The sequence below is a fragment of the Salvelinus namaycush genome, chromosome 4, assembly GCF_016432855.1.
Source record: "Salvelinus namaycush isolate Seneca chromosome 4, SaNama_1.0, whole genome shotgun sequence".
NCBI classification, from domain to species: domain Eukaryota; kingdom Metazoa; phylum Chordata; class Actinopteri; order Salmoniformes; family Salmonidae; genus Salvelinus; species Salvelinus namaycush.
Window position 1 is genome coordinate 57,367,586 of NC_052310.1, and position 25,610 is coordinate 57,393,195.

General features: G+C 43.0%; 1 protein-coding gene across 1 annotated transcript in view; it reads left to right on the top strand.

The window, feature by feature from the left end:
* The window catches only part of LOC120045932 (CUB and sushi domain-containing protein 1-like), a 346,822-nt gene that overhangs the window by 129,571 nt on the left and 191,641 nt on the right, over positions 1-25,610 (top strand). The window contains exons 4-7 of the mRNA XM_038990858.1: positions 2,478-2,672; positions 4,029-4,236; positions 14,710-14,822; positions 15,830-15,907. Of these exons, the coding sequence (XP_038846786.1) occupies positions 2,478-2,672; positions 4,029-4,236; positions 14,710-14,822; positions 15,830-15,907 (594 nt within the window). The remainder of the gene's footprint in view (positions 1-2,477; positions 2,673-4,028; positions 4,237-14,709; positions 14,823-15,829; positions 15,908-25,610) is intronic.

Sequence of the window (25,610 nt, forward strand, 5' to 3'; positions counted from 1 at the left end):
CTAGAATGCTAACTCTCATTGACATAGGCTGGTAGCAAAGCTAGCCAAAGAGCATTTTACTGGTTGATGTTGAATGTTTTTTAAGTATAATGCAGTTGATTGGCGACGATTACACAAACATTATATTATTAAGCAGGCCATTCATACGAGCCTTACGATCCAATTATAATCCAAAAGTAGTGTGAAATGCACTCCTAAGCAACATAAATGGAGACTTTTTTGCTTGCGATCTATGAGAATCCCGTGTTTTCCCCCACGGTTGTGAAATTGTGAATAGTGACTATACTGTATTATATACAATATATATACAAAAGTATGTGGACAGCCCTTCAAATCAGTGCATTCGACTGTTTTAGCCACACCCGTTCCTTACAGGTATATAAAATCGAGGTAATAATCTGTCACTCTGCCCCTGAACAAGGCAGTTAACTCACTGTTCCTAGGCCGTCATTGAAAATAAGAATTTGTTCTTAAATGACTTGCCTAGTTAAATAAAGGTAAAATAAAGTTAAAACATTTTTTTTGACAAACATTAGCAGTAAAATGGCCTTACTGAAGAGCTCAGTGACTTTCAACGGGGCACCATCATAGGATGCCACCTTTCCAGCAAGTCAGTTCGTAAAATGTTTGCCCTACTAGATCTGCCAAGGTCAACTGTAGGTGCTGCTATTGTGACGTGGAAACGTCTAGGAGCAATATCGGCTCAGCCACGAAGTGGTCACCCACATAAGTCCACCGAGTGCTGAAGCGCGTAGCGCATAAAAATAGTCTGTCCTCGGTTGCAAGACTCACTACCGAGTTCCAAACTGTGCATGGAAGCAATGTCAGCACAATAACTGTTCGTTGGGAGCTGCATGAAATGGGTTTCCATGGCCGAGCAGCCGCACACAAGCCTAAGCTCACCATGCGCAATGCCAAGCGTTGGCTGGAGTGGTGTAAAGCTCGCCACCATTGGACTCTGGAGATGTGGAAGCGCGTTCTCCGGAGTGATGAATCAAGCTTCACCATCTGGCAGTCCGATGGACAAATCTGGGTTTGGAGGGTGCCAGGAGAACGCTACCTACCCGAATGCATAGTGCCAACTGTAAAGTTTGGTGGAGAAGGAATATTGGTCTGTGGTTGTTGTTCATGATTCTGGCTAGGCCCATTAGTTCCAGTGAAGGGACATCTTAATGCTACAGCATACAATGAAATTCTAGATGATTCTGTGCTTCAAACTTTGTGGCAACAGTTTGCGGAAGGCCTGTTCCTGTTTCAGCATGACAGGTCCATACAGAAATGATTTGTCGAGATCGGTGTGGAAGAACTTGACTGGCCTGCACAGAGCCCTGACCTCAACCCCATCTATCACCTTTGGGATGAATTGGAACACCGACTGCGAGCCAGGCCTAATTTCCCAACATCAGTGCCCAACCTCACTAATGCTCTTGTGTCTGAATGGAAGCAAGTCCCCTCAGCAATGTTCCAACATCTAGTGGAAAGCCTTACCAGAAGAGTGGAGGCTGTTATAGCAGCAAAGGGGGGACCAACTCCATATTAATGCCCATGATTTTGGAATGAGATGTTCGACGAGCAGGTGTCCACATACTTTTAGTCATGTAGTGTACGTACATTTTTGCGCCATAAAGCATCAGAATTCTATCTGGAATTGCATCATAAAATTGCATCCCCCTTATTTTGTGATGCAGACTGGTACCTAGGCTGGTTGTGTTCATGCCAAATTAAAAGGTAATAAAAAAATATGTGAAATGACATCTTTACTATTAGGCCCATAAAAAACACATAGGAGGTCCCTTGAAAAAAATAGAGACCCCCAAATGTCACAGATATATTTCACACTAGTTAATCTTTTGACACAGTTAGTTAGGAGTTTACAGGATGTAGCAATGCTCTTTGACATGAACCCTGGAAGTTAAGGTTTTGGAATGTGTCTTAAAGATCAGAAAAACTGTCTTATTTCTGGTATCTGTTGGGCAGTGCCAAAGTAGATACATTTTTATTTGATAAGACAGGCAATGTTTTGTCAAAATTAACAAAGGATGATGTTTTAGTTATGCATGTTTAAATGTTTCTTCAATTAATTAACCTCTTTCTTGTTACAACATCCTAGTTCTCTAGAGACTAAATTTAAGCTTTGTGTAAATAAAATGGCAAAAAAGTACATTTCACCATAGAACAATAACTGACTAAAGGAACTTTACAATAATATGATATAATTGAACTACCTTTCTAAAATGTTTAAACACGTGGAAAGGCGTTGCTGAATAAAATGTGTTTATTTCGACCTGATGAGAAAGGAGTTGTGTACAAATTGTCTTTGAGAAGATGGATGTGACTCCTCTGTTCTGACTGAGAACAGAGGGGCACTTGTGGGTGATGAGGACCTGAAGTGATCTTGGTGACATGACAATAGAATAGCACTTGGGCCTGCCATGGAAATGAATTGAGCTTATTAATCTATACGGTTTGTTTTTCAGTGCTACCAAGTCACACATGTGGAAATCCAGGGTTGATACCAAAAGGAGTAATTCATGGAACAAGGTACAACATGGGAGACAAGATCCGTTACAGTTGTCTCATGGGATATATACTGGAGGGACATGCTGCACTCACTTGTATTGTGAGTCCAGGTACTGGAGCATCATGGGACTTTCCAGCACCATTTTGTCGAGGTAAGACACTACATTTTAAGTTTGTAGTGGGGGGCAAGAATATCAGTATTTACATATTAGTCCCAGGGTTCTACAGCTGCACCATCGAATAGCATCCTGACCGGTTGCATCACCACCTGGTATGGTAACTGCTCGGCATCTGGCCAGTACATCACTGGGGCCAAGCTTCCTGCCATCCAGGACTTATATACTAGGCGGTGACAGAGGAAGTCCCCAAAAATGGTCAAAGACTCCAGTCACCCAAGTTATAGACTGTTTTCTCTGCTACCGCACTGCAAGCGGTACCGGAGCATCAAGTCTAGGACCAAAAGGCTCCTTAACAGCTTCTACACCCAAGCCATAAGACTGCTGAACAATTAATCAAATGGCCACCAGATTATTTATATTGACCCCCCCCCCCACTTGTTTTTTACACTGCTGTTAATCACTGTTTATGATCTATGCATAGTCACTTCATCCCTACCTACATGTACAAATTACCTCGACTAACCTGTACCCCTGCACATTGACTCGATACTGGTACCCCCTGTATATAGCCTCTTTATTGTTATTTTATTGTGTTACTTTTTATAATTTTTTACTTTAGTTTATTTTGTAAATATTTTCTAAACTCTTTCTTGAACTGGATTGTTGGTTAAGGGCTTGTAAGTAAGCATTTCACGGTAGGTCTACACATGTTGTACTCAGCGCATGTGACAAATAAAGTTTGATTTGATCCTGGATCATCATTTAGCTGTGTTGATCTTGGATCGTCATTTAGGTGTGTTGATCCTGGATCATCATTTAGCTGTGTTGATCCTGGATTGTTATTTAGTTGTGTTGTGCCTGGATAATCATTTAGCAATGTTGATCCTGGATCGTCATTTAGCGGTATTGATCCTGGATTGTCATTTAGTTGTGTTGATCCTGGATCATCATTTATCTGTGTTCTTACTGGATCACTATTAAGCAGTATTGATCCTGGATCGTCATTTATTTCTGTTGACCTAGTGTGTCATTAAGATGTAGTGATCCTGGATTGTCCTAGATCCTGTAACCTGAAGTATCAAATTGTAGGTTTTAGAGGTCTTTGAAAGGTCACAAGGCCATAGCTTCCAATTGTCACTGTTTTTGTTGTAAAACTTGCAACCTGCAACGACAAACAACATTTATTTTACACATTTGCCAATCTTGTCTCAGGAGCGATGCCAATCTTAGCTGCCAAACCTTTATCTCCCACAAGTGAATATTCATCCACTCAGTAGGAGCAGTAACAATTGAAAGAGTCAGGACTCAGTCGAGACGGATTTATTTTCTAAGAGCAAGTTGTGACCCAGTCAGTAATGCAATTTTGTCTTACTTATTTTCTTCCTTTAGCCGAAGGAGCTTGCGGTGGGACATTGAGGGGAACAACAGGGACGATATCAAGTTCACATTTCCCTTCAGAGTATGAGAATAATGCAGACTGCACATGGAGTATTCTGGCTGAACCAGGTGACACCATCGCCCTGGTCTTTAGTGATTTCCAGCTGGAAGACAGATACGACTTTCTGGAGATAAGTGGGACTGAGGCGCCATCAATATGGTAAGTAATTAACAACCGCAATATAATTATAGCACCTCTTGTATTCTAATGGTAGCAACTGTCATGGCATCAATTATCTGCTAATTGCTCAAAAAGTCATTGAGGGACATGATGGTGATTCACTCATATGTGAAAGCTATAAGTTAAAGTATTATTGTGTTATAAGTTTGATCCCAGTATGTCAATAATATACCTATATTTTCAACTGAGAGAATATAAAGATGAGTCACTAAAGTTTTACAGGACCTCACAACACTGCTTAATTTTGTCCTGTCAACAGCTAAGGTATGACATGAGACATTTCAGGACTTGAAACCTGACACTTTGAGGACCGGTCCATTTGACAATTCCTTGACAAAATAATATTTACGACGTGTTGTCAATGGAATGCCACTTCAATGTAGAGAGCTATAGTGTGTGTTCTGAGCAGAATGGGATGACATATCTGTATTTAAACACATACACAGCATGTGAAGACTGTGGAGACTGCCTGTGAAGACTGTTGAAGAGGCTTCCATTTCTGTTAGGGAGCAGGGTTGGGTAGGTTACTTTCTAAATGTAATCTGTTAGTTACTAGTTACCTGTCCAAAATTGTAATCAGTCATGCAATTTTTGGATTACCCAAACTCAGTCATTTAATCTGATTACATTCAGTTACTTTTAGATTACTTTCCCCTTAAGAGGCATTAGAAGAAGACAAACATTTTACCAATTGAACCACATATATTACAGGATACATCAATGTTAAAGTTTACATAGCTGGCCATATATGGATGTTAAATTTTAATTTATGTGTTGGTTATGTAGCCTTCTTCTAACTAATTAAATTGTATCTTTACATTAAAAACCAAAGTCTATCAGAATTCCAGTCATTCCAGTAAATGTTATACCCCTTGATCTTCAAGAATAGGACTTGGAAATATGGAAGTATAGATTAGTCAAAATGTTTTAGCTGAGCATAACCCCAAAACGAATGACTTATTAGCCAGCCCTACTCTGTTGTTTATGATTTTGTTGTCATGGAGGACTGATTGGGCTCCTTGATTTGAGTTGAAAAATAAATGCTGCGCTCATTTGAGCACTACTGAAAGTGCTATTTACATGTGAAAAATGAATGCCATATGCTGCATTTGCTATAGGCCTGTTGTTGAACTTTTTGTTGGTGACACTTTTATATCTTGATAATATGAAACTGTTTAAAGGTCAAATCCACAGATGAAAAAAAAAGAAACGGTCGCCCCGCCTCTGTTTTGGTAAAAAGCTGAGGGATGGGCCTGGAGAAATGTAACCTCTCAGATTAATAGACAGAGCTATGGATGCAAGGACTGACCATCCATGATATCAACATTATAGTTTTAACCATGTTATGAGGCTATACAGTGTTTGTTTACATTTACAATGTTTACAAACATTGGAGAAAAACAAGCTTATATTTTGGGTTCTTATGGAGTGTGGGTTCTTATGGACAGTTGAACTAAGCTCATGAGACATTTCTAAGTTATATTCTTCAAGAATCAATGGAGATATATAAATAAAACCAAAAAATGGATGTAGATACTACAGATTGCCAATTTAAGTGTGCGAGTTCAAATGTGCGAGTTTGACCATCTGTCCATTAGGCCTATGGATTAAAAACAACTATCAGCATGAATTATATTGAGCAATAAAAGCCCCACTTTTATTCCATAGGCTGGGATCCGCACTGTGCAGCTGTTGCAAGAGTGCATTTTTCACTGGCTGTCCACTGGTTTCAAAAACAATGATTGATAGGAAGCTTAAGCTTCTTGAATTCAAACATTATTGGGTTCAAATACAGATTTAGATTTTTGAACAGCCATCCACAACAACCACAATCCGTAAGGCGCAAACAGCTAAATGAGAGAGCAGCAGTGTGATTCACATCAATGCGCTATATAGATATCAATAATAAGTGATTTCCGTATCGCCTGTAGACTACACCACTGCTGTCATCCTTACCTCTAAGTGTTTATTCAAGTTGGATCATCTTTGGATGCCGACAGCAGTCACACCATTGGAAGACATAGCTTGGACTGTAGCCTACAAAAGCCTATTCCTGCTCTTTTCCCGCGATCCATCAAACACATTTGGTGTGTCATCATAGTGGTCTCTGACTTGTGGTCAGAGTCGCTCAGGTGGAACAAACTTAAACTTGTGCCTTTTTCAATGCTTATTTGAATGTAATTAAGGGAATAGAGAAGTTTCAGATTATTTTTCTCACAAACGGAATTTAAAAGTAATCCTCAAAGTAATCATCTAGTTTTTCAAAGATATCTGTAATCTGATTACAATGTTTTTGCTGGTAACATGTAATCCGTTACTTCCCAACCCTGTTAGGGAGTTACATTTTTCAACAATGTGGTGTCCATTTTAGGACGTCCTTTTCACTAGGGATCGGCACCGATATGGAACATCTATATCGATGTCAGTTGCATTTTTTCAATACGATATCAATATCATATTAGTTGTATGAATAACATTGCATTACTGCAGCATCCCATGATAAATGGGTGATTTCTCACGAAACTACTTGGTGAGCCTGGCTCCCAAGTGGGTGGCCCGGTGCCCTCCCAGGCCTGGTCTATAATGCTCCTGCCCAGTCATGTGAAATCCATAGATTAGGGCCTAATTAATTAATTTAAATTGACTGATTTCCTTATATAAACTGTATATTGCATGTTACGTTTATATTTTTGTTCAGTATATATCAACAACCCTCCCTCCAAAGGACCCTTCAATGGATTACATTTAGTGAAAATCTCCAAAATCATGGTCTTGTTCTGTTCTAGTTTTGTGAGGAATCACCCATATGTCAATGTGCACACTGCCAAAGATGTCCTCTTTTTCAGGTTGATGCTAGGCGTCCGTCATTTAAGAAACAACTCAAACCAATGACTCACAAGATCTGCGTTTGCACCACCTAATATTTGATAGCAGAAATCCACACCCGGAGCATGGATAGAGGAATGACATCAACATCAAAGCAAAGCTTGACAGTTTTTCATACTTTAAGTCTACTCAGCTTGTGCAAATAGGGTTTAAAGTAGGTGGCAATATCTACTTTAGCTGTGGATAGCACACATAGATGCTAATTCCAATAGGGAATTCTACTATCTGATGAATTGTATTTTTTTAACAATAGTCATTGCTGGGTTATGTTGTGTCTTCAATTAGCATGTAAAAGTCCCATAAGTTAAAGTCAATGAAAAGTACTTCACTGAACTCAAAATAGGTCAAATTAATATTTTCAGGAGCTGCTTTCACTGGCAATTACAGAAGTACACTTCGCTAGCATTAATCAATGATAGGTTACAGGAGTTGAAAAACTAGGCAGTCACTAGGTAACAATAATCACTACCCTCATTCTTCTGTCTATTAAAGTCTGAAAGGGGCAAGGGGGCATCAATCGTTTGAGTGACTTTCACACAGCCTTTCAAAGTCAGTTAGTGTCTTATAACATTGCTCTGCTACTGACATTGTTGTGCACTCCGATGATTGGAGGCAGTTTGATAGACATACCATTTATAGACATACCACACAGGTGACCTTAACATCCGCAACTCTTCCACCTCCGAGACATGTGTCCAGAGATGTTTGGAATTCATACTTCAACTTCAGAAGTTCTACGCGGTCCTTGCCCATGAGACATTGTGAAATAAGTCTAGTGGTTTGTTGGACAAAAATGATACCATTCAGTAAAAATACTTGGGAGTCATAAAGCAAATACATGTTGCTAATTAGACACATGGGTCGTTCCATCAATAGATTGCCTTTTATGTCCTTCAGACATTGTGTACGTTTTGATAAAACACTAAATTTAACAGCTGCATCACATGCTCTAACTAGTCTAAACCATGTAAAACATTTCAATAGCAGTGTGTTTTTGTTAAAATAAATGTGTTTTCTCAGAAAATCCCAATTTTGGCATGTCACAAGTAATTTTCGTCCAACTTCTAGGACTAAAGTTTTAGCCCACTTAACCCCAAGAGTTTCCCATGTTTTCAGCATCATTGTAATGCCCTAGTTAATTTGTTGCTTTGGGAAAGTAATTTCTAAATGTACCGATATGCACTGAGAGTCGGGAAGCAAGTACAGGGAGTGAATATTTAATAAATAAACGGATCATAATACAAAATAAGAAACACTAACAGCACACAGACATGAACCAGATACAGAAACAATAACGCCTGGGGAAGGAACCAAAGGGAGTGACATAAATAGGACAGGTAATCAAGGAGGTGATGGAGTCCAGGTGAGTGTCAATAAGCGCTGGTGCGCGTGACAATGGTGACAGGTGTGCATAATAATCAGCAGTCTGGTGACCTAGAGACCAGAGAGGGAGAATACGTGACACTAAAGATGTTTTACTTATTTATTGTGATTACTGCTTAATTTACATTTGTCATAAAGAAACATTAAACATAATAATCCAATCACCGTGTAAAAGCAGATGAGCTGGTTCTACTTTTTGGGGAAATAATATTATGTTTTTTGGTTGAAAACAGAGTGTGTCGAGCATAACACGTCAACCCTGTTACCCAAATGTAGATAGGGTACTGTCAACCCTGTCACTTTATTTCTCGCTGTTATAGTCATTTTCTTAATTTAACTTCTTGAGATGGGAAAACATGTTTGTTATGAAGTTGAAAACGTGCTCTTTATGATAGAATGTTAAAATAAGAAGAAATAAATAGTTATTTCTGACGAAATTACACTACCCAAAAGGCACTCTATTTGTCAAATGAGATACATATAGTAAGAATGTGAAATGTCAGAATAATAGTAGAGAGAATGATATATTTCAGCATTTATTTATTTCATCACATTCCCAGTGGTTCAGAAGTTTACATACACTCAATTAGTATTTGGTAGCATTGCTTTTAAATTGTTGAACTTGGGTCAAACGTTTCAGCTAGCCTTCCACAAGCTTCCCACAATAAGTTGGGTGAATTTTGGCCCATTCCTCCTGACAGAGCTGATGTAACTGAGTCAGGTTTGTAGGCCTCCTTGCTAGCACACGCTTTTTCAGTTCTGCCCACACATTTTCTATAGGTTTGAGGTCAGGGCTTTGTGATGGCCACTCCAATACTTTGACTTTGTTGTCCTTAAGCCATTTTGCCACAACTTTGGACGTATGCTTGGGGTCATTGTCCATTTGGAAGACCCATTTGCGACCAAGCTTTAACTTCCTGACTGATGTCTTGAGATGTTGCTTCAATATATCCACATCATTTTCTTTCCTCATGATGCCATCTATTTTGTGAAGTGCACCAGTCCCTCCTGCAGCAAAGCACCCCCACAACATGATGCTGCCACCCCCGTGCTTCAGTTGTGATGGTGTTCTTCGGCTTGCAAGCCTCCCCCTTTTTCCTCCAAACATAACGATGGTCATTATGGCCAAACAGTTATATTTTTGTTTCATCAGACCAGAGGACATTTCTCCAAAAAGTACGATCTTTGTCCCCATGTGCAGTTGCAAACCGTAGTCTGGCTTTTTTATGGCGGTTTTGGAGCAGTGGCTTCTTCCTTGCTGAGCGGCCTTTCAGATTATGTCCATATAGGACTAGTTTTACTGTGGATATAGATACTTTTGTACCTGTTTCCTCCAGCATCTTCACAAGGTCCTTTGCTGTTGTTCTGGGATTGACTTGCACTTTTCGCACCAGAGTACGTTCATCTCTAGGAGACAGAACGCGTCTCCTTCCTGAGTGGTATGACGCCTGTGTGGTCCCAAGGTGTTTATACTTGCATACTATTGTTTGTACAGATGAATGTGAGACCTTCAGGTGTTTGGAAATTGCTCCCAAGGATGAACCAGACTTGTGGAGGTCTACAATTTCTTTCTGAGGTCTTGGTTGATTTCTATTGATTTTGATGTCAAGCAAAGATGCACTGAGTTTGAAGGTAAGCCTTGAAATACATCCACAGGTACACCTCCAATTGACTCAAATGATGTCAGTTAGTCTATCAGGAGCTTCTAAAGCCATGACATCATTTTCTGGAATTTTCCAAGCTGTTTAAAGGCACAGTCAACTTAGTGTATGTAAACTTCTGACCACTGGAATTGTGATACAGTGAATTGTAAGTGAAATAATCTGTCTGTAAATAATTGTTGGAAAGATTACTCGTGTCATGCACAAAGTAGATGTCCTAAACAACTTGCCAAAACTATAGTTTGGCAACAAGAAATTTGTGGAGTGGTTGAAAAACTAGTTTTAATGACATAAGTGTATGTAAACTTCCGACTTCAACTGTATATTGATATTTCACCTGGAGTTGACAGGGACTGCTTCTGTCTGAATTAAATAACCTCAGACAAAATGATAATATTATAGAATATTAGATCTTCGTCACTGGTACGTTGTTGACACAAGATGGTAATTGATATACAGACAGACATGAATGAATGTTGAACAAGATTGACAACTGACAGGTGAACAAATTCCTGTTTACATATCCTCCTCTTAGGAAGTTCCCTAAAAGGCTTTCCTCAGCAATTTCCACCACATGATCTTGGCAGACAGTTGCCTGACAAGCTGTCATGTCAGGTTTTTTCATACTGCATAGCATAATAAATATGTTAATTTCATAATTGAACTTTCCAGCCAGTGTCAAGATTAGTTATTTAATTTACGCTGACTATGAGGTGTAACAGTTGTGATACAAATTATACCAAGGGATTTTTTCGACTTGAGTTGTTAAAATCAATGTTGATGTTCACTTTCAAAGGATATTTTCGGAAGTTTTGAAAGCTTGCTTAAAATACACTGCACATAATATTAGTATAATTAATGTCCCTGAAGCATCACTATTCACTTGGCAACAGATATGGAGGAGATGCAGAAATCTACAACCATGGCATCAAGTTTAACATTTTAGTCATTTAGCAGACACTCTTATCCAGAGCGATTTACAGGAGCAATTAGGGTTAAGTGCCTTGCTAGTCGGCTCAGGGATTCAAACCAGCAACCTTTTGGTTACTGGCCCAACGCTCTTAACAGCTAGGCTACCTGCCGCCCACTATTAAGTCACATGACACCTTTTAACAATTTAAATTCAGATTAGGATATAATCATCGGAAACATACATTTTTTGACAGAAATTACAATGACCATATTTGACAGAAGCACAATTATCCAATTATCTATTTAAGACTCTATTTGGCACCTGTCAAATGCCAATCATGTTCTTTGAACATGACAGAGGCCCCATAAACTCTCAGGCAGAATAATGGATGTTGAATGCATTTGACACATCTCATGTGTGACAACAGATATTTGCATCTAATATGCATGGACAACAGTGTTTGCACAACCATTGTGGCAACACTATAAGCAGGAGGAAGTGTCCAATGGTTGAGAAGGTATTGTGCCTTGAATTGTGCTCCAAAGGTTATTATAGTTAATCCTAGGAGATTTTGTCATATGACAATGTGTATGTCGTGTGTGGAAGACTCTCCATTCTCTTCACATACTAGTAGAACTCATCAAAGTGCAGATATGCCTGTCCTCATGACCTCTCTGACATTCTGTTGCCAAAGCTGAATTAATTATATAATAGCTTCTGCATAAAATAAAAGCCTACCTTTTCGTTGAAGTTTTGCACCTTTTATCACATTGGTTTTCTAAACATCATGAACTCATAAAAACCACTACTCAATTAAATCAAGTAAACCCCCCGATAATGAACAATACATTTACTTACAAGAAGGAGTTACTTACAAGAAGATACAGGAACAATTTTATGATTGTAGCATAGATAGATCTCACCTCATTACAATGGATTGGATTGAAGGTCTAGCCGGAGTTGGTACAGGACAGTGAACGAATAGCAATTAATGCTGAGTGGTGTTGGGCCTTCTCAATTTCTTTTTAACAGTGTTGCTCATTGGAGTGTGAAAGCTAGGTTGTGAGGCAGTATGAGCAGAAAGAAGGCAAAAAAGTGTTCCCAATACCAGGTACAAGGAAAAAGAGCAAGAAGGAAAAGGAAATGTGCTGCTGTACTTTTAAAGCAGATTGAAATAACCACTGAGTTTTTAGTACTGCTTGTGAAGATTTAAGAGTTGGCTGATCAACGAGTATTGGTTTCAGTTGCTCTGAGGCTATTGAAATAAACAGAGATTGAACTGGGCTTGTGTAACTAAAATGGCTGAGGTGTTGATGGAACAATCATGATGTGTCCATGGTCTGAGGTACTTTACCTAAATTGCTTCACCTGCAGAGACTCACTCCATCACCAAAGCTGCTTCCCATAAAGACTGTGTTATGATAGTGAAATACAGATAGCAGTTAATCTTTAAGTTTCCTATGATGTGGGTAAAGATTGATTTGAAAGATAACTGTATATATTTGTTGGTACGCCATATTGAAATGTCTAAGGTTGTTCGATAAGGGTTTCATTCATTTGGGTTCAGGTAACAATTTTTCAGTTGACACTTTTCTAGTTTGTTCTCTATTGCTCCTGTATTGTTCCTCAAGTAAGGGGGAGGCTGATGACATCAGAGGGCACCATCAGAATCCTTGAATGCCCAAGTTTTTCAACAGGAAAAGTAATAAAAAAAACTGTGGAATAGAGCAATACAGCCATATCAAAATGTGTGATTACTCAAGGCATTTGTGAGGTTAATGGGGTAGAGCAGCAAAGTTAACCCTGCAAAATATATAACACACAGCTGTCATATTGAGTAGGCATTGCATAACTCTTTGGGCTAGAAACAATCAGGCTAGACTTGAGAGTAAACCATGTGTGTGATTTTATAACACAAATGTCCTTATATTAAACTTTTGATTTGGTATGTACTCTTACCAATTAACCCATTGTGTAATCATTCCAGTAGTCATGCAGTGTAGATGTTCCATTGTTACTAAAAGCACCCCATGTGTTTTACTTTGAGTGTCCTGTCGTGTCTTTACTATAATTAAATTGAAGACTTAGTTTTTATCAAAGATTCTCTGTAATTAGTATTACACGATCAAACTGATTAAACATGTAACTGTAATTAACTAGGAAGTCGGGGCACCATGGAAAATATTCAGATTACAAAGTTATAATTTCCCAATATAACCTTTCAGATATTTTCATATCTGATCAATAGTCTTCTGATTAATTAATTATTTATTTTACCTCACGTTAGTCTCATTCCAAACGTCGTAAATTGATGGTTATCTGCACGAACCCAGTCTTCACTATGAGTCATCCATACATCAATTGTCTTAAATAATTTATTTATTACTAACTACGTAATTCACAGAAATGCATAAACAAACAAACAAAGTAAATATGGTTACAAGAAATGATAGGAGAATGTGTCCTAGTGGGCTAAACCGGTATCGCGGCTTGGTGGACAAACATGGAAGTGGGGGTCAACTGAGATGAGACACTACAAAGTTGATAATTATAACAATTGAAATACTAATCCTTTGCACATGAACGCTCACTCATTCGGGAACAATTCCAATCAATATATATATTTACGCTCCGTGTGTCGTCTTGATCGCTGTTGAAAAGTTAGTTTCTGTTGGAGAGATTCCATCCTCTCTCTCTCTCTCTCTCTCTCTCTCTCTCTCTCTCGCTCTCTGTCGTGGTTAGAGTGGATAGTTCAGAGTGACATTCATTTGTGTTGTTGTAGAATGGATGTTTCGGTGGTTGTCGTTCTTCGCGTTCAATGATACCGAATTCCTAGCTGCAGACTAGTAATTAATATCAAAGACTTGTTCTTATTCTGTCGGTATCGATAGTCTCAGAGTTTAACCACGTGGTATGGTTAAAAGATTCATCAGTCTGGTCTCAAACCTTGGCCCTCTCGTTATCGAGGTAAGCTGGTCTGGTGATAGTTTCTCAAAATTGGGGTTTTATTCGGAATTGCAAAAAAGGGGCTGTCCCAGGATGCCTGACGTTAACTGGGCTCATGGGCGGTCCTCTGATTTAGTTAAACTCAAAAGGGAATTGGAGTTTCCTTCATTAAACAGTCCAAAATCACATTACACAATTTTACAAACAGTATCTTACTCACTCATTCATCTTATACAACAATTAGATGTAAACCTCATATCTGAGGCTATTATATAAACAGAGTTATGGTAATGTGGCCGCACCATCTCCCATGAGCTTCACCAAGTTGTAACAAATGGACCAGTTCGTAGCTGGATTCTTCACCGATCTTTAATACCTTCTCCGGAACGTAAATGTTGTTCGGACCTCAAGTTCTGTGAGGTGGAAGAAATTCCTTTGTTCTCTATGAAACTTCACTCTATCTCTATACTGTGTGGCCATGAAGCAGGGTCTTCCCTAGGAATTTACGACCTCACTGACCACAGCAGCTTAGTTGTAGGGGGCAGGGAGAGGCAGGGAGAGGGGGATGGGGCTTGCTGTACCCAAAGAGGGCAACGTCATGACAGTCCTTTTGATGGAAGTTTTGGGTCACTCTGCTGAATTGAGAATCATATTTTCTTCCAGGCTGACTGGTATGAATCTACCTTCCCCTGTCATCAGCAGCAAGAACTGGCTACGGCTGCATTTCACATCAGACAGCAACCATCGGCGGAAAGGATTTAGTGCCCAGTACCAAGGTAAGGGGTCAATGTCAGAGGGTTGGGATAGATCCCTTCCCATTGCAGGCAGTCGTCAGTGCAATTGGCAGTGAGTTCCTTCACATCACGTCACTTCTCACGCTCTGCCAGAGCTCTGCTAAACATGACATCTTGGCCTGACCTGGATTCTGCCCGCATACGGTTTGCAGGTGTATGCATAGTTATTTCTCTGGTTTCTGCCTGTTAAATGGAGTTTGACGAAGTGCAACATGACTTGAGGCCCTCCAGGCTTAGTCACTAAGTGTAGCCCCAGCTACTTCTGCCTAAAAGAGTTTGGATATGAAGCCCATTCTCATTAAAAATTGTTGGCAACTTTTTTCCCTCCCACATTATTTTTTTCCCCCTATTATTTAGCATTTGTGTTATATTGTTGGGTAAAATTACTATACTTTCCCTTAATACCTGGCGAGTGGATGAAGTCATATGGAGAAAATAATACTCACACTGAACCTATTTCAGATTTCTCAGGGTTTAATTGGCTTCCCTGCATGACATAATGAACAGATTAGATTCCGAGTCATATCCAAATCCAAATTGGCTTCCGTTGACACTAACGCAGGCTACACGTTCACTGCACTGCCTGCTGGGAACTGAGCCCAGTGGTGTTAGGTGACAGTGTGGCCACCACTGTTCACAAGCTGGCCCTCCCTTGCCCTGCACAACAAAGGACTCCTCTGACTTGGATGATCTATAAAGACTAAATAATACAACCCCAATAATTGCGCGGTGGCCTGGGCACATTGGCACCATGCTGGCCCTCTGCAATCACCTGGAGGACAGCTTGACATCTCTGCTTGTGAATTTCTCCAGTAAACGCCAGCTTCAAAGTATATTTGGAGGCGGGCGTGGGGGGTCCTTCTATAGCAAAGGAATCTCACAGAAGTGTTTGCATGTTGTGACACAGATTTTCTTTCAGCCTGTGCTCTTAGGGTGTTTTGCTAATTACATAATGGATTATGACGTGCACTACTTTCTCTCCCCAACAGTAAAAAAGGCCATTGAGCTGAAGTCCAGAGGGGTGAAACTGCTTCCAAGCAAAGACACAAACCACAAAAATGCTGTTTGTAAGTACTTTCTTATAAGCTGAGGTGCAGTTTTACAGACATCAGAATTGTAATCATCATAAAATCAAGCATGTCTTAAAAGGGTTTGTCTTTCCCCAGGCAGTCCAAAACAGTGAAGAAATGTACACTTACGATAAGCTTTTTAAATTCCGATACGTTTTTAGGATTTGGGAGTTGTACCAGAGTCAAACAAATGAGTCTTTCTTACAAAGTTAAGTCAAGTTGATTGATCTTTCATCCTACTAAACTCCACCTACATTGGCATCTCTGGGACTAGAGTCTACTGGAGGGTTTGGATAAGCCCTCTTTGTTTAAAAATAAATGACATCTGTATGTGTCCATACATGACTGTCATGACCTGACCTTAGAGATCCTTTATTCTCTATTTTGGGTTAGGTCGGGGTGTGACTAGGGTGGGCATTCTAGTTTCTTTATTTCTAAGTTGGCCTGGTATGGTTCCCAATCAGAGGCAGCTGTCTATCGTTGTCTCCGATTGGGGATCATACTTAGGCAGCTTTTTCCCACCTGTTGGTTGTGGGATCATGTTTTTGTATTGTTGCCTTTGAGCACGACAAAGCTGCACGTTCGTTTCTTTGCTCTTTATTGTTTTTGTGCCGGTTCTCATAATAAAAGATGATTAACCCAAACCACGCTGCATTTTGGTCCGATTCTTACAACAACGATCGTGACACTGACAGTTACAGTGCCTTCAGAAATTATTCCCACCCCTTGACTTTTTCCACATCTTGTATTACCAAGTGGGATTAAAATTAATGAAATTACTCTGTAATATCAAAGCAGGAAGAAAAACCCTTTTTTGTTATTATTATTAATGAATTAATGGAAAATAGAACACTAATATATCTTGATTAGATTAGTATTCAACCCCCTGAGTCAATACATGCTAGAATCACCTTTGGCAGTGATTACAGCTGTGAGTCTTTCTGTGTAAGTCCCTAAATGCTTTGCACACCTGGATTGTACAATATTTTCCCATTATTCTTTCAAATTCATCAAGCTCTGTCAAGTTGGTTGTTGATCATTGTTAGACAGGCATTTTCATGTCTTGCCATAGATTTTCAAGCCAATTTAAGTCAAATCTGTAACTCGGCCAATCAGGAACATCCAATGATGTCTTGGTAAGCAACTCCTGTGTATATTTGTCCTTGTGTTTTAGGTTATTATCCTGCTGAAAGGTGAATTTGTCTCCCAGTGTCTGTTGGAAAGCAGACTTAACTAGTTTTTCCTGTAGGATTTTGCCTGTACTTAGCTCTTTTTATCCTATAAAACTCCCAAGTCCTTGCCGATGACAAGCATACCCATAACATGATGCAACTCATAACACCACCATTCTGGAAAATATGAAGAGTGGTACTCAGTGATATGTTGTGTTGTATTTGCCCTAAACAGAAGGCTTTGTATTCAGAACAAAAAGTGAATTTCTTTGCCAATTTGCTATTAGTATTACTAAAATGCCTTATTGCAAACAGGATGCATGTTTTGTAATATTTTTATTCTGTTTAGGCTTCTTTCTTTTCACTCTGTCATGTATGTTAGTATTGTGGAGTAACTACAATGTTGTTGATCCATCCTTAGTTTTCTCCTATCACAGCCATTAAACTCTGTAACTGTTTTAAAATCACTGTTGGCCTCATGGCGAAATCCCTGAGTGGTTTCCTTCCTCTCCGGCAACTGATTTAGGAAGGGAACCTATATCTTTGTAGTGACTGAGTGTATTGAAACACCATCCAAAGTGTAAAATCAATAACTGCACCATGCTCAAAGGGATATTCAATGTCTGCTTTCTTTTTCCTTATCTGCCAATAGGTGCTCTTCTTTGCGAACCATAGGAAAACCTCCCTGGTCTTTGTTGTTGAATCCGTGCTTGAAATTGACTGCTTGACTTTGGAACCTTACAGATAATTCTATGTGTGGGGTACAGAGATTGGGTAGTCATTAATACTAAACACCATTATTGCACACAGATTGTGACCATGCAACTTATTTTAACATAACAAAAGGGTTGAAAACTTATTGAATTAAGACATTACAGCTATTAATTTTTTATTAATTTGTAAACATGTCTAAAAACCTAATTCCACTTTGACATTATGGGGTGTTGTGTGTACGCTGTAACAGAACAAAATGTGGAAAAGGTCAAGGGGTGTGAATAGTTTCTGAAGGCATTGTCAATGATCAATTTTAATATTGAATCATTCTATTGCATGATTGCTATTCATTACCTAGGGGGTATACTATACGTGGAAATATCAATATACCCCAGATTTTATCAGACAGATTTTTTTTCTTATTTTATTTGTCTAGGCAGGTCAGTTAAAGAACAAATTCTTATTTTCAATGACGGCCTAGGCACAGTGGGTTTAGTGCCTTGTTCAGGGGCAGATCGACATATTTTTACTTTGTCAGCTCGGGGATTCAATCTTGCAACCTTTAAGTTACTAGTCCAACACTCTAACCACTAAGCTACCTGCCGCCCCAGATATACTAAATGATATACTAAATCCACCCAGTCTGATGTATGCTGTCACAGGTCAGGGTTTCTTACTGGAGTGTACTACCTGTGGTTGCCACTGGAGGGCACTCTTGAGTTTCCTCTAGTATCCAGGTGACCCTGATTGGGCTTATTGGGATCACCTGCTGGATGACTATCTAGGTTCCTCTGTGGACTGGGCCAGTTGCTCAGGTCGCATGTTTTGTTCAGTGTTCTTGTGTGCCCTTGCTTTGTTATGAAGACCTTAGGTAAATATTCTGGATTTACCCTTACCTCTGCCTGCTGTGTTTCTCTGCACCTGTGTCCAAGTTTGTACTAGCGCTCTTGTCACTGTAGACCTGAGCCTCAAAATGGACCCAGCAGAGATTTCTCTGTCGTCCGAGGGACACTCCGAGCTCCACCACTTACGGTCGGCCATCACTCACCATGGAACAGTGATTGGCCCTCCACTTCCTACCAGCTCCACGTCTCCCTCCCCTTGGGAGCCTCATCTCCCAGCACCAGAGCGCTATGAGGGGCACCCTGGGAGGTGTCGTGGGTTCGCTGGTCTTTGAGCTGCAGGCATCAGCGTTTCCCACCAAGCGTTCCAGAGTGGCATATGTCATCTCCTTGCTCTCAGGACGGGCTCTGGCCTGGGCTACTGCCATCTGGGAGCAGCAATCAGACATTTGTTTCAATTGGCAAAGCTTCACCCAGGAGATGAGGAGGGTTTTTGAGCAACCCATCAGTGGCAGGAATGCTGCTCAAAGACTCATTGCGCTTCGGCAGGGCAGCCGGAGCGTAGCTGATTACACCATTGACTTTCGGACGCTCGCCGCTAAGAGCTGTTGGAATATGGAGGCACATCACTCAGTCTTTCTGAACAGACTCAGTGAGGTTCTCAAGGATGAACTGGCTTCCCGGGACAACTCTTACACTCTTGGGTAGCTTATCGTTCTGGCCATCCAGATTGACAACCGGCTTCGGGAACGTCGTCATGAGAGGACGGAGGGGTCCCGAGTTGGTTCCAGTGTTTCGGGCCCTGCTGAGGGAGTCGACTCTTCATTTGTTCCACTGCCGTATGATGGGCCTGCTGGTCCTGCACCCCGTCAGGGTTCTCAAATCGGCTATGGTTCTCCTTCATATCCTTCAGAGGAGCCGATGCAATTGGGAGGACTTTCTGCTCTGGAGAGTCAGATACAGTTTCCTGCGGCCGATACGGTATGCACCTTGCTTTCAGCCAACCTGCGGTGGGACAAGGGACAGTTGGACATATCGACTTTCATAGACTCTGGGGATACTGGCTGTTTTCTGGATCGCACATTAGCTCGCCAACAGAGGCTGCCACTCACTAAGCTGGACACTCCGTTGTCGGTCACGGCACTGGATGGTCAACCCCTAGGGTCTGGGAAGGTGAAGCAACTCACCATGCCTATCCAGCTACGAGTTCTGGATGACCATGTGGAGCTTATCCAGTTACATCTGGTGGACTCTCCTGAGCTTCCCCTGGTTCTTGGACATCCCTGGCTTTCCACACATAATCCTCAAATTGACTGGCCTTCGGAAAGAGTTCTGGGGTGGAATCCTTCATGCCAGTTCACCTGCCAGCAACTCTCTACACACCTTTCCGGCCCTGCTCATCTGGAAACTTCCGATCCTCCTGTTCCTCTGGCTGGGAATGACAATCCTGATCTTTCCCACGTACCTCGGGATTACTGGGATTTGGATCAGGTCTTCAGCAAACAAAGGGCCAGCAAACTACCTCCTCACAGGCCTTACGATTGTGCCATGAACCTCCTGTCTGACACCACTCCCCTGAGAGGAGGGCTGTATTCTCTCTCAGGTCCAGAGACTGCAGCCATGAACAGTTATATTGAGGAAGTGCTGGTGGCTGATTTTATTCAGCTGTCCACTTCACCTGCAGGAGCGGGCTTTTTCTTTGTTGGGAAGAAGGATGGGGGATTACGCCCCTGTTTCTATTACCAGGGTTTAAATAACATTACCATCAAGAACCATTACCCCCTTCCTTTTATGTCATCAGCTTTTGAGAGACTCCACGGAGCTACGGTTTTCTCTAAATTGGATTTACGGAACGCGTAAAATCTGGTGCGCATCAGACAGGGAGACGAGTGGAAGACAGCGTTCAACACTCCTAATGGACATTATGAGTACTGGGTCATGCCGTTTGGACTTACTAATGCTCCAGCCGTTTTCCAGGCCCTGGTCAATGATGTGCTGCGCATCTTCCTTCACCAGTTCGTGTTTGTGTACCTGGATGACATCCTCATCTTCATGGTTGAACACATCCAACATGTCCGCCAGGTCCTTCAAAGACTCCTCGCTCATCACTTGTTCGTGAAGGCTGAAGAGTGTGAGTTTCACGTTCCTCAGATCTCCTTCCTGGGGTACATCGTGTCTCAGGGCTGTGTACTGATGGACTCCCAAAAGGTAGGAGCTGTGGTCAACTGGCCGCGACCCAGCACGGTCAAGCAAGTTCAGCGTTTTTGTTCATTTCTATCTGAGATTTGTGAGAAACTTCAGTGCCGTGGCGGCGCTATTGATAACGCTCATTAAGGGTTCGGCTGGGCATGTATGCTGAGAAGGCATTCCAGGACCTGAAACGTCGGTTTTCTTCTGCACCCATTCTCGTTCATGCGGACCCTTCTCTCCCCTCGTGGTAGAGGTGGATGCCTCTGACATTGGCGTGGGGGCAGTTCTGTTGCAACGCTCGGTGAAAGACCAAAAGCTCCATTTCTGTGCCTTCCTCTCCAGGCATCTCACTCCAGCGGAGAGGAACTATGATGTCGGCAATCGGGAGCTTCTTGCGGTCAAACTGGCTTTGGAGGAGTGGCAGCACTGGTTGGAGGGCTCGGAATATCCCTTCATGTTTTGGACTGACCACAAGAACCTGGCCTACATCCAGGAGGCTAAACGCCTCAACCCCCGACAGGCTCGTTGGGCTTTTTTCTTCACTCAGTTCAGATTCAGGTTATCTTACCGTCCGGGGTCTAAGAACGTCAAGCCGGATGCCCTTTCTCACCAGTTCCCCAGCTCCAGTGAGGATTGGCCGCTTGAATCCATCATCCCCTGGGGTATAGAGGGGTATATGTCCTGGGGTATAGAGATTGTAGTGAGGGAAGAGCAAGGTAGGGAGGCGGTTTCAGACGACTGTCCACCTAAAATACTTTTTGTTCCTCTTGGGGCACTGTCTAAAGTACTTCAGTGGGCTCACTCATCGCCTCTCACCTCTCATCCGGGAGTGCAGAAAACGCTTGAATTTTTGAGGAGGAAGTTTTGGCAGCCCTCGGCGGAGGCAGACACTCGGACCTTTGTGGCTGCCTGTCCGACATGCGCCCGGAACAAGACTCCTCGTCAGCAGCCTCTGGCGCTTCTTCATCCGCTGCTAACACCTTCTCGACCCTGGTCCCATCTCTCTATGGATTTCATCACGGGCCTTCCATCCTCAGAGGGACACGGTCATCCTGGTTATTGTGGACCGCTTTCCTTCCCTGGGTGGAGTATGCACACCACACTCTCCAGTGTTCCTCCACTGGCCTGTCACCATTCCAGGTGTTGTACGGTTACCAGCCCCCCCTGTTTCCAGATCAGGAGATTGAAGTGACGGTTCCTTCCGCTCAACGCCTCATCTCTCGTTGTTGCTGGACCTGGAAGAGGGCTCGGTCAGTGCTCCTGAGGTCCTCAGCTCGGGTTCAACGACAGGCCAACCGTCATCGCAGCCCGAGTCCCCTCCTGCATCCAGGCCAGATGGTCTGGTTATCTACTAGGGATCTGCCTCTACGCATGGAATCAAGAAAGTTGGCTCCCCGGTACACTGGGCCATTCAAGGTTCTATTGGGCATCAATCCAGTGGCCTATCGTCTTCATCTTCCCCGGTCCACGAGGGTTCATCCCACCTTCCACATCTCCAGACTCAAGCCTGTGGTGTTCAGTCCTCTGGTTCCGGCTACTCGGCCTCCACCTCCGCCTCGCATGATAGCGCGACAGCCAGCCTACACGGTGCGACGCATCCTCTCCAGTCGTCAGTTCCGGCGAGGGACTCAGTATCTCGTGGACTGGGAGGGTTATGGGCCTGAGGAATGTTTTTGGGTTCCGGCCCAGTACATTTTGGATCCCGGACTCATTCTGGACTTCCGTCAACATTCAGCTACCCCTGGTGGAACGTCGTGAGCCATTCCTTAAGGGAGGGGGGGTCCTGTCACAGATAAGGGTTTCTTACTGGAGTGTACTACCTGTGGTTGCCACTGGAGAGCACCCTTGGATTTCCTCTAGTATCCAGGTGACCCTGATTGGGCTTATTGGGATCACCTACTGGATGACTATTTAGGTTCCTCTGTGGACTGGGCCAGTTGCTCAGGTCTCATGTTTTGTTCAGTTTTCTCGTGTGCCCTTGCTTTGTTGTTTTGCTATGAAGACCTTAGGTAAATATTCTGGATTTACCCTTACCTCTGCCTGCTGTGTTTCTCTGCACCTGGGTCCAAGTTCGTACTAGCACTATAGTCACATATGCATGGTGATCAGGTAGTTTCTGATGTGTTTATGGATATGTACAGTACATGCACATGCAATCTCTTTGACCTGATGAATGACCACCTTGGATTGAAACGCTGTTACAAGAAAGCCAGTGATTTCTTTTCATTCACACTGGGTGTTGGACCAAAATGTATTTCAGACCTTGCTGTAACAGTGTTCTGAGTATCCAGGGAAGAAATGTCTCCATATAATTGAGGTCATAGTATTTGTTTTTCATATTTATTTATCCAAAAGTGGTAAAATGTTTGATTATCAGTTGGACATTACCACTATGAGTATCACACATAATTATGTGCGTAATTAATTAAGATTTTCATTTTCACACATATCCACACACATACAAACCATTACCCAACTTGCAGTGTTTGCTTGGCTTTAATGTTTGCCCAATTTCCATAATGTGTTTTCCAAAAGATGCCCTTGATGCTATCTATAATAGTATGGGGAAAAACAATCCCCTGGTGAACACCACATTAAATTGTATTAGTAATATGCTCCATGCTATGCTTCACAAAGCATGTTCTATTGCAATTAGTGTTACTAAATGGCTGATTTTGCAAATATGAGGCACCATGCGCAATCTGGAATTTGAATCTCAGGTATATGGTGATATTAGGTTCTGGATGGATAAACAAATAGCAATTATGAAAACACCATTTTGTAACGCTGGTGTAAGGCAACCTTGTCAACAGTGCAACATAATGCAATGCATGAAAAAAGTCATCTTTATATACTTGAATAGTATCAATAAGCACAGATAATTATTAAAAAAGTTTGTAACTCTTAACTGCCTTTAAAGCATTCTAAATTCTGCAAAGGAAAAATGTATTTGGTCATTCATACACAAGGTTATTGTAACGGCTGATTTCCTCCTCTTCGTCCCCCAACGTAACCTAACCGAAACAGTCCCGTGTGGCATGAACACAGACACAGGAAACAAACACCCACAAACCAACAGTGAAAACAGGCAACCTAAATATGGTTCCCAATCAGAGACAATGCAAAACACCTGTATCTGATTGAGAACTATATCAGGCCAATTGACAAACCTAAACATAGAAACACATAACATAGACTGCCCAACCCAACTCACGCCCTGACCATACTAACTAAAGACAAAACAAAGGAAAATAAAGGTCAGAACGTGACAGTACCCCCCCCCCCCCAAAGGTGCGGACTCCGGCCGCAAAACCTAAACCTATAGGGGAGGGTCTGGGTGGGCGTCTGTCTGCGGTGGCGGCTCTGGCGCGGGACGTGGACCCCACTTCATCATCATTTTTGTCCGCCCCCGTGGCCTCTTACGAGCGGCGATCCTCGCCGCCGACCTTGGCCTGGTAACCCCAATAAATGGGCTCATAGGACTGAAAAGAACCTCTGGACTGAGGGGCAGTTCCGGACTGAGGGGCAGTTCCGGACTGAGGGGCAGCTCCGGACTGAGGAGCAATTCCGGCATCGCCGGCGTGACAGGCAGCTCTGGCAGCTCCTGGCTGACTGACGACTCTGGCAGGTCCTGGCTGACTGACGACTCTGGCAGGTCCTGGCTGACTGACGACTCTGGCAGGTCCTGGCTGGCTGGCGGCTCTAGCGGCACAGGACAGACGGGCGGCTCAGATGGCGCTGGGCAGACGGGCAGCTCAGACGGCGCTGGGCAGACGGGCAGCTCAGACGGCGCTGGGCAGACGGGCAGCTCAGACGGCGCTGGGCAGACGGGCAGCTCAGACGGCGCTGGGCAGACGGGCAGCTCAGACGGCGCTGGGCAGACGGGCAGCTCAGACGGCGCTGGGCAGACGGGCAGCTCAGACGGCTCAGGACAGACGGGAGACTCTGGCTGCGCTGGAGAAGAGGAAGGCTCTGGCAGCGCTGGACAGGCGGGAGCAACTGTAGAGAGAAAACGGAGAGACAGCCTGGTGCGGGGGGCTGCCACCGGAGGACTGGTATGTGGAGGTGGCACCAGATATACCGGACCGTGAAGGAGTACAGGAGCTCTTGAGCACCGAGCCTGCCCAACCTTACCTGGTTGAATGCTCCCCGTAGCCCGGCCAGTGCGGCGAGGTGGAATAGCCTGCACTGGGCTGTGCTGGCGAACCGGGGACACCATGTGCAAGGCTGGTGCCATGTACGCCGGCCCGAGGAGACGCACTGGAGACCAGATGTGTTGAGCCGGCGTCATGGCACCTGGCTCGATGCCCAACCTAGTCCGGCCGATACGAGGAGCTGGAATGTATCGCACCGGGCTAAGCACGCGTACTGGGAACACCGTGCGCTCCACCGCATAACACGGTGCCTGACCAGTACGACGCCCTCTCTCTCCACGGTAAGCATGGGGAGTTGGCTCAGGTCTCCTACCTGGCTTAGCCATACTTCCCGTGTGCCCCCCCCAAGACATTTTTGGGGCTGACTCTCGGGCTTCCAACCGCGTTGCCGTGCTGCCTCCTCATACCAGCGCCTCTCTGCCTTCGCTGCCTCCAACTCTGCCCTGGGACGGCGATATTCCCCTGGCTGAGTCCAGGGTCCTTTGCCGTCCAGAATCTCCTCCCAAGTCCATGAATCTTGTGTCTTCTCCCGCTGCTGCTGCTGTCCTTTACCACTCTGCTTGGTCCTTGGTTGGTGGGTGTTTCTGGCACGGCTGATTTCCTCCTCTTCGTCTGAAGACCAAGACGC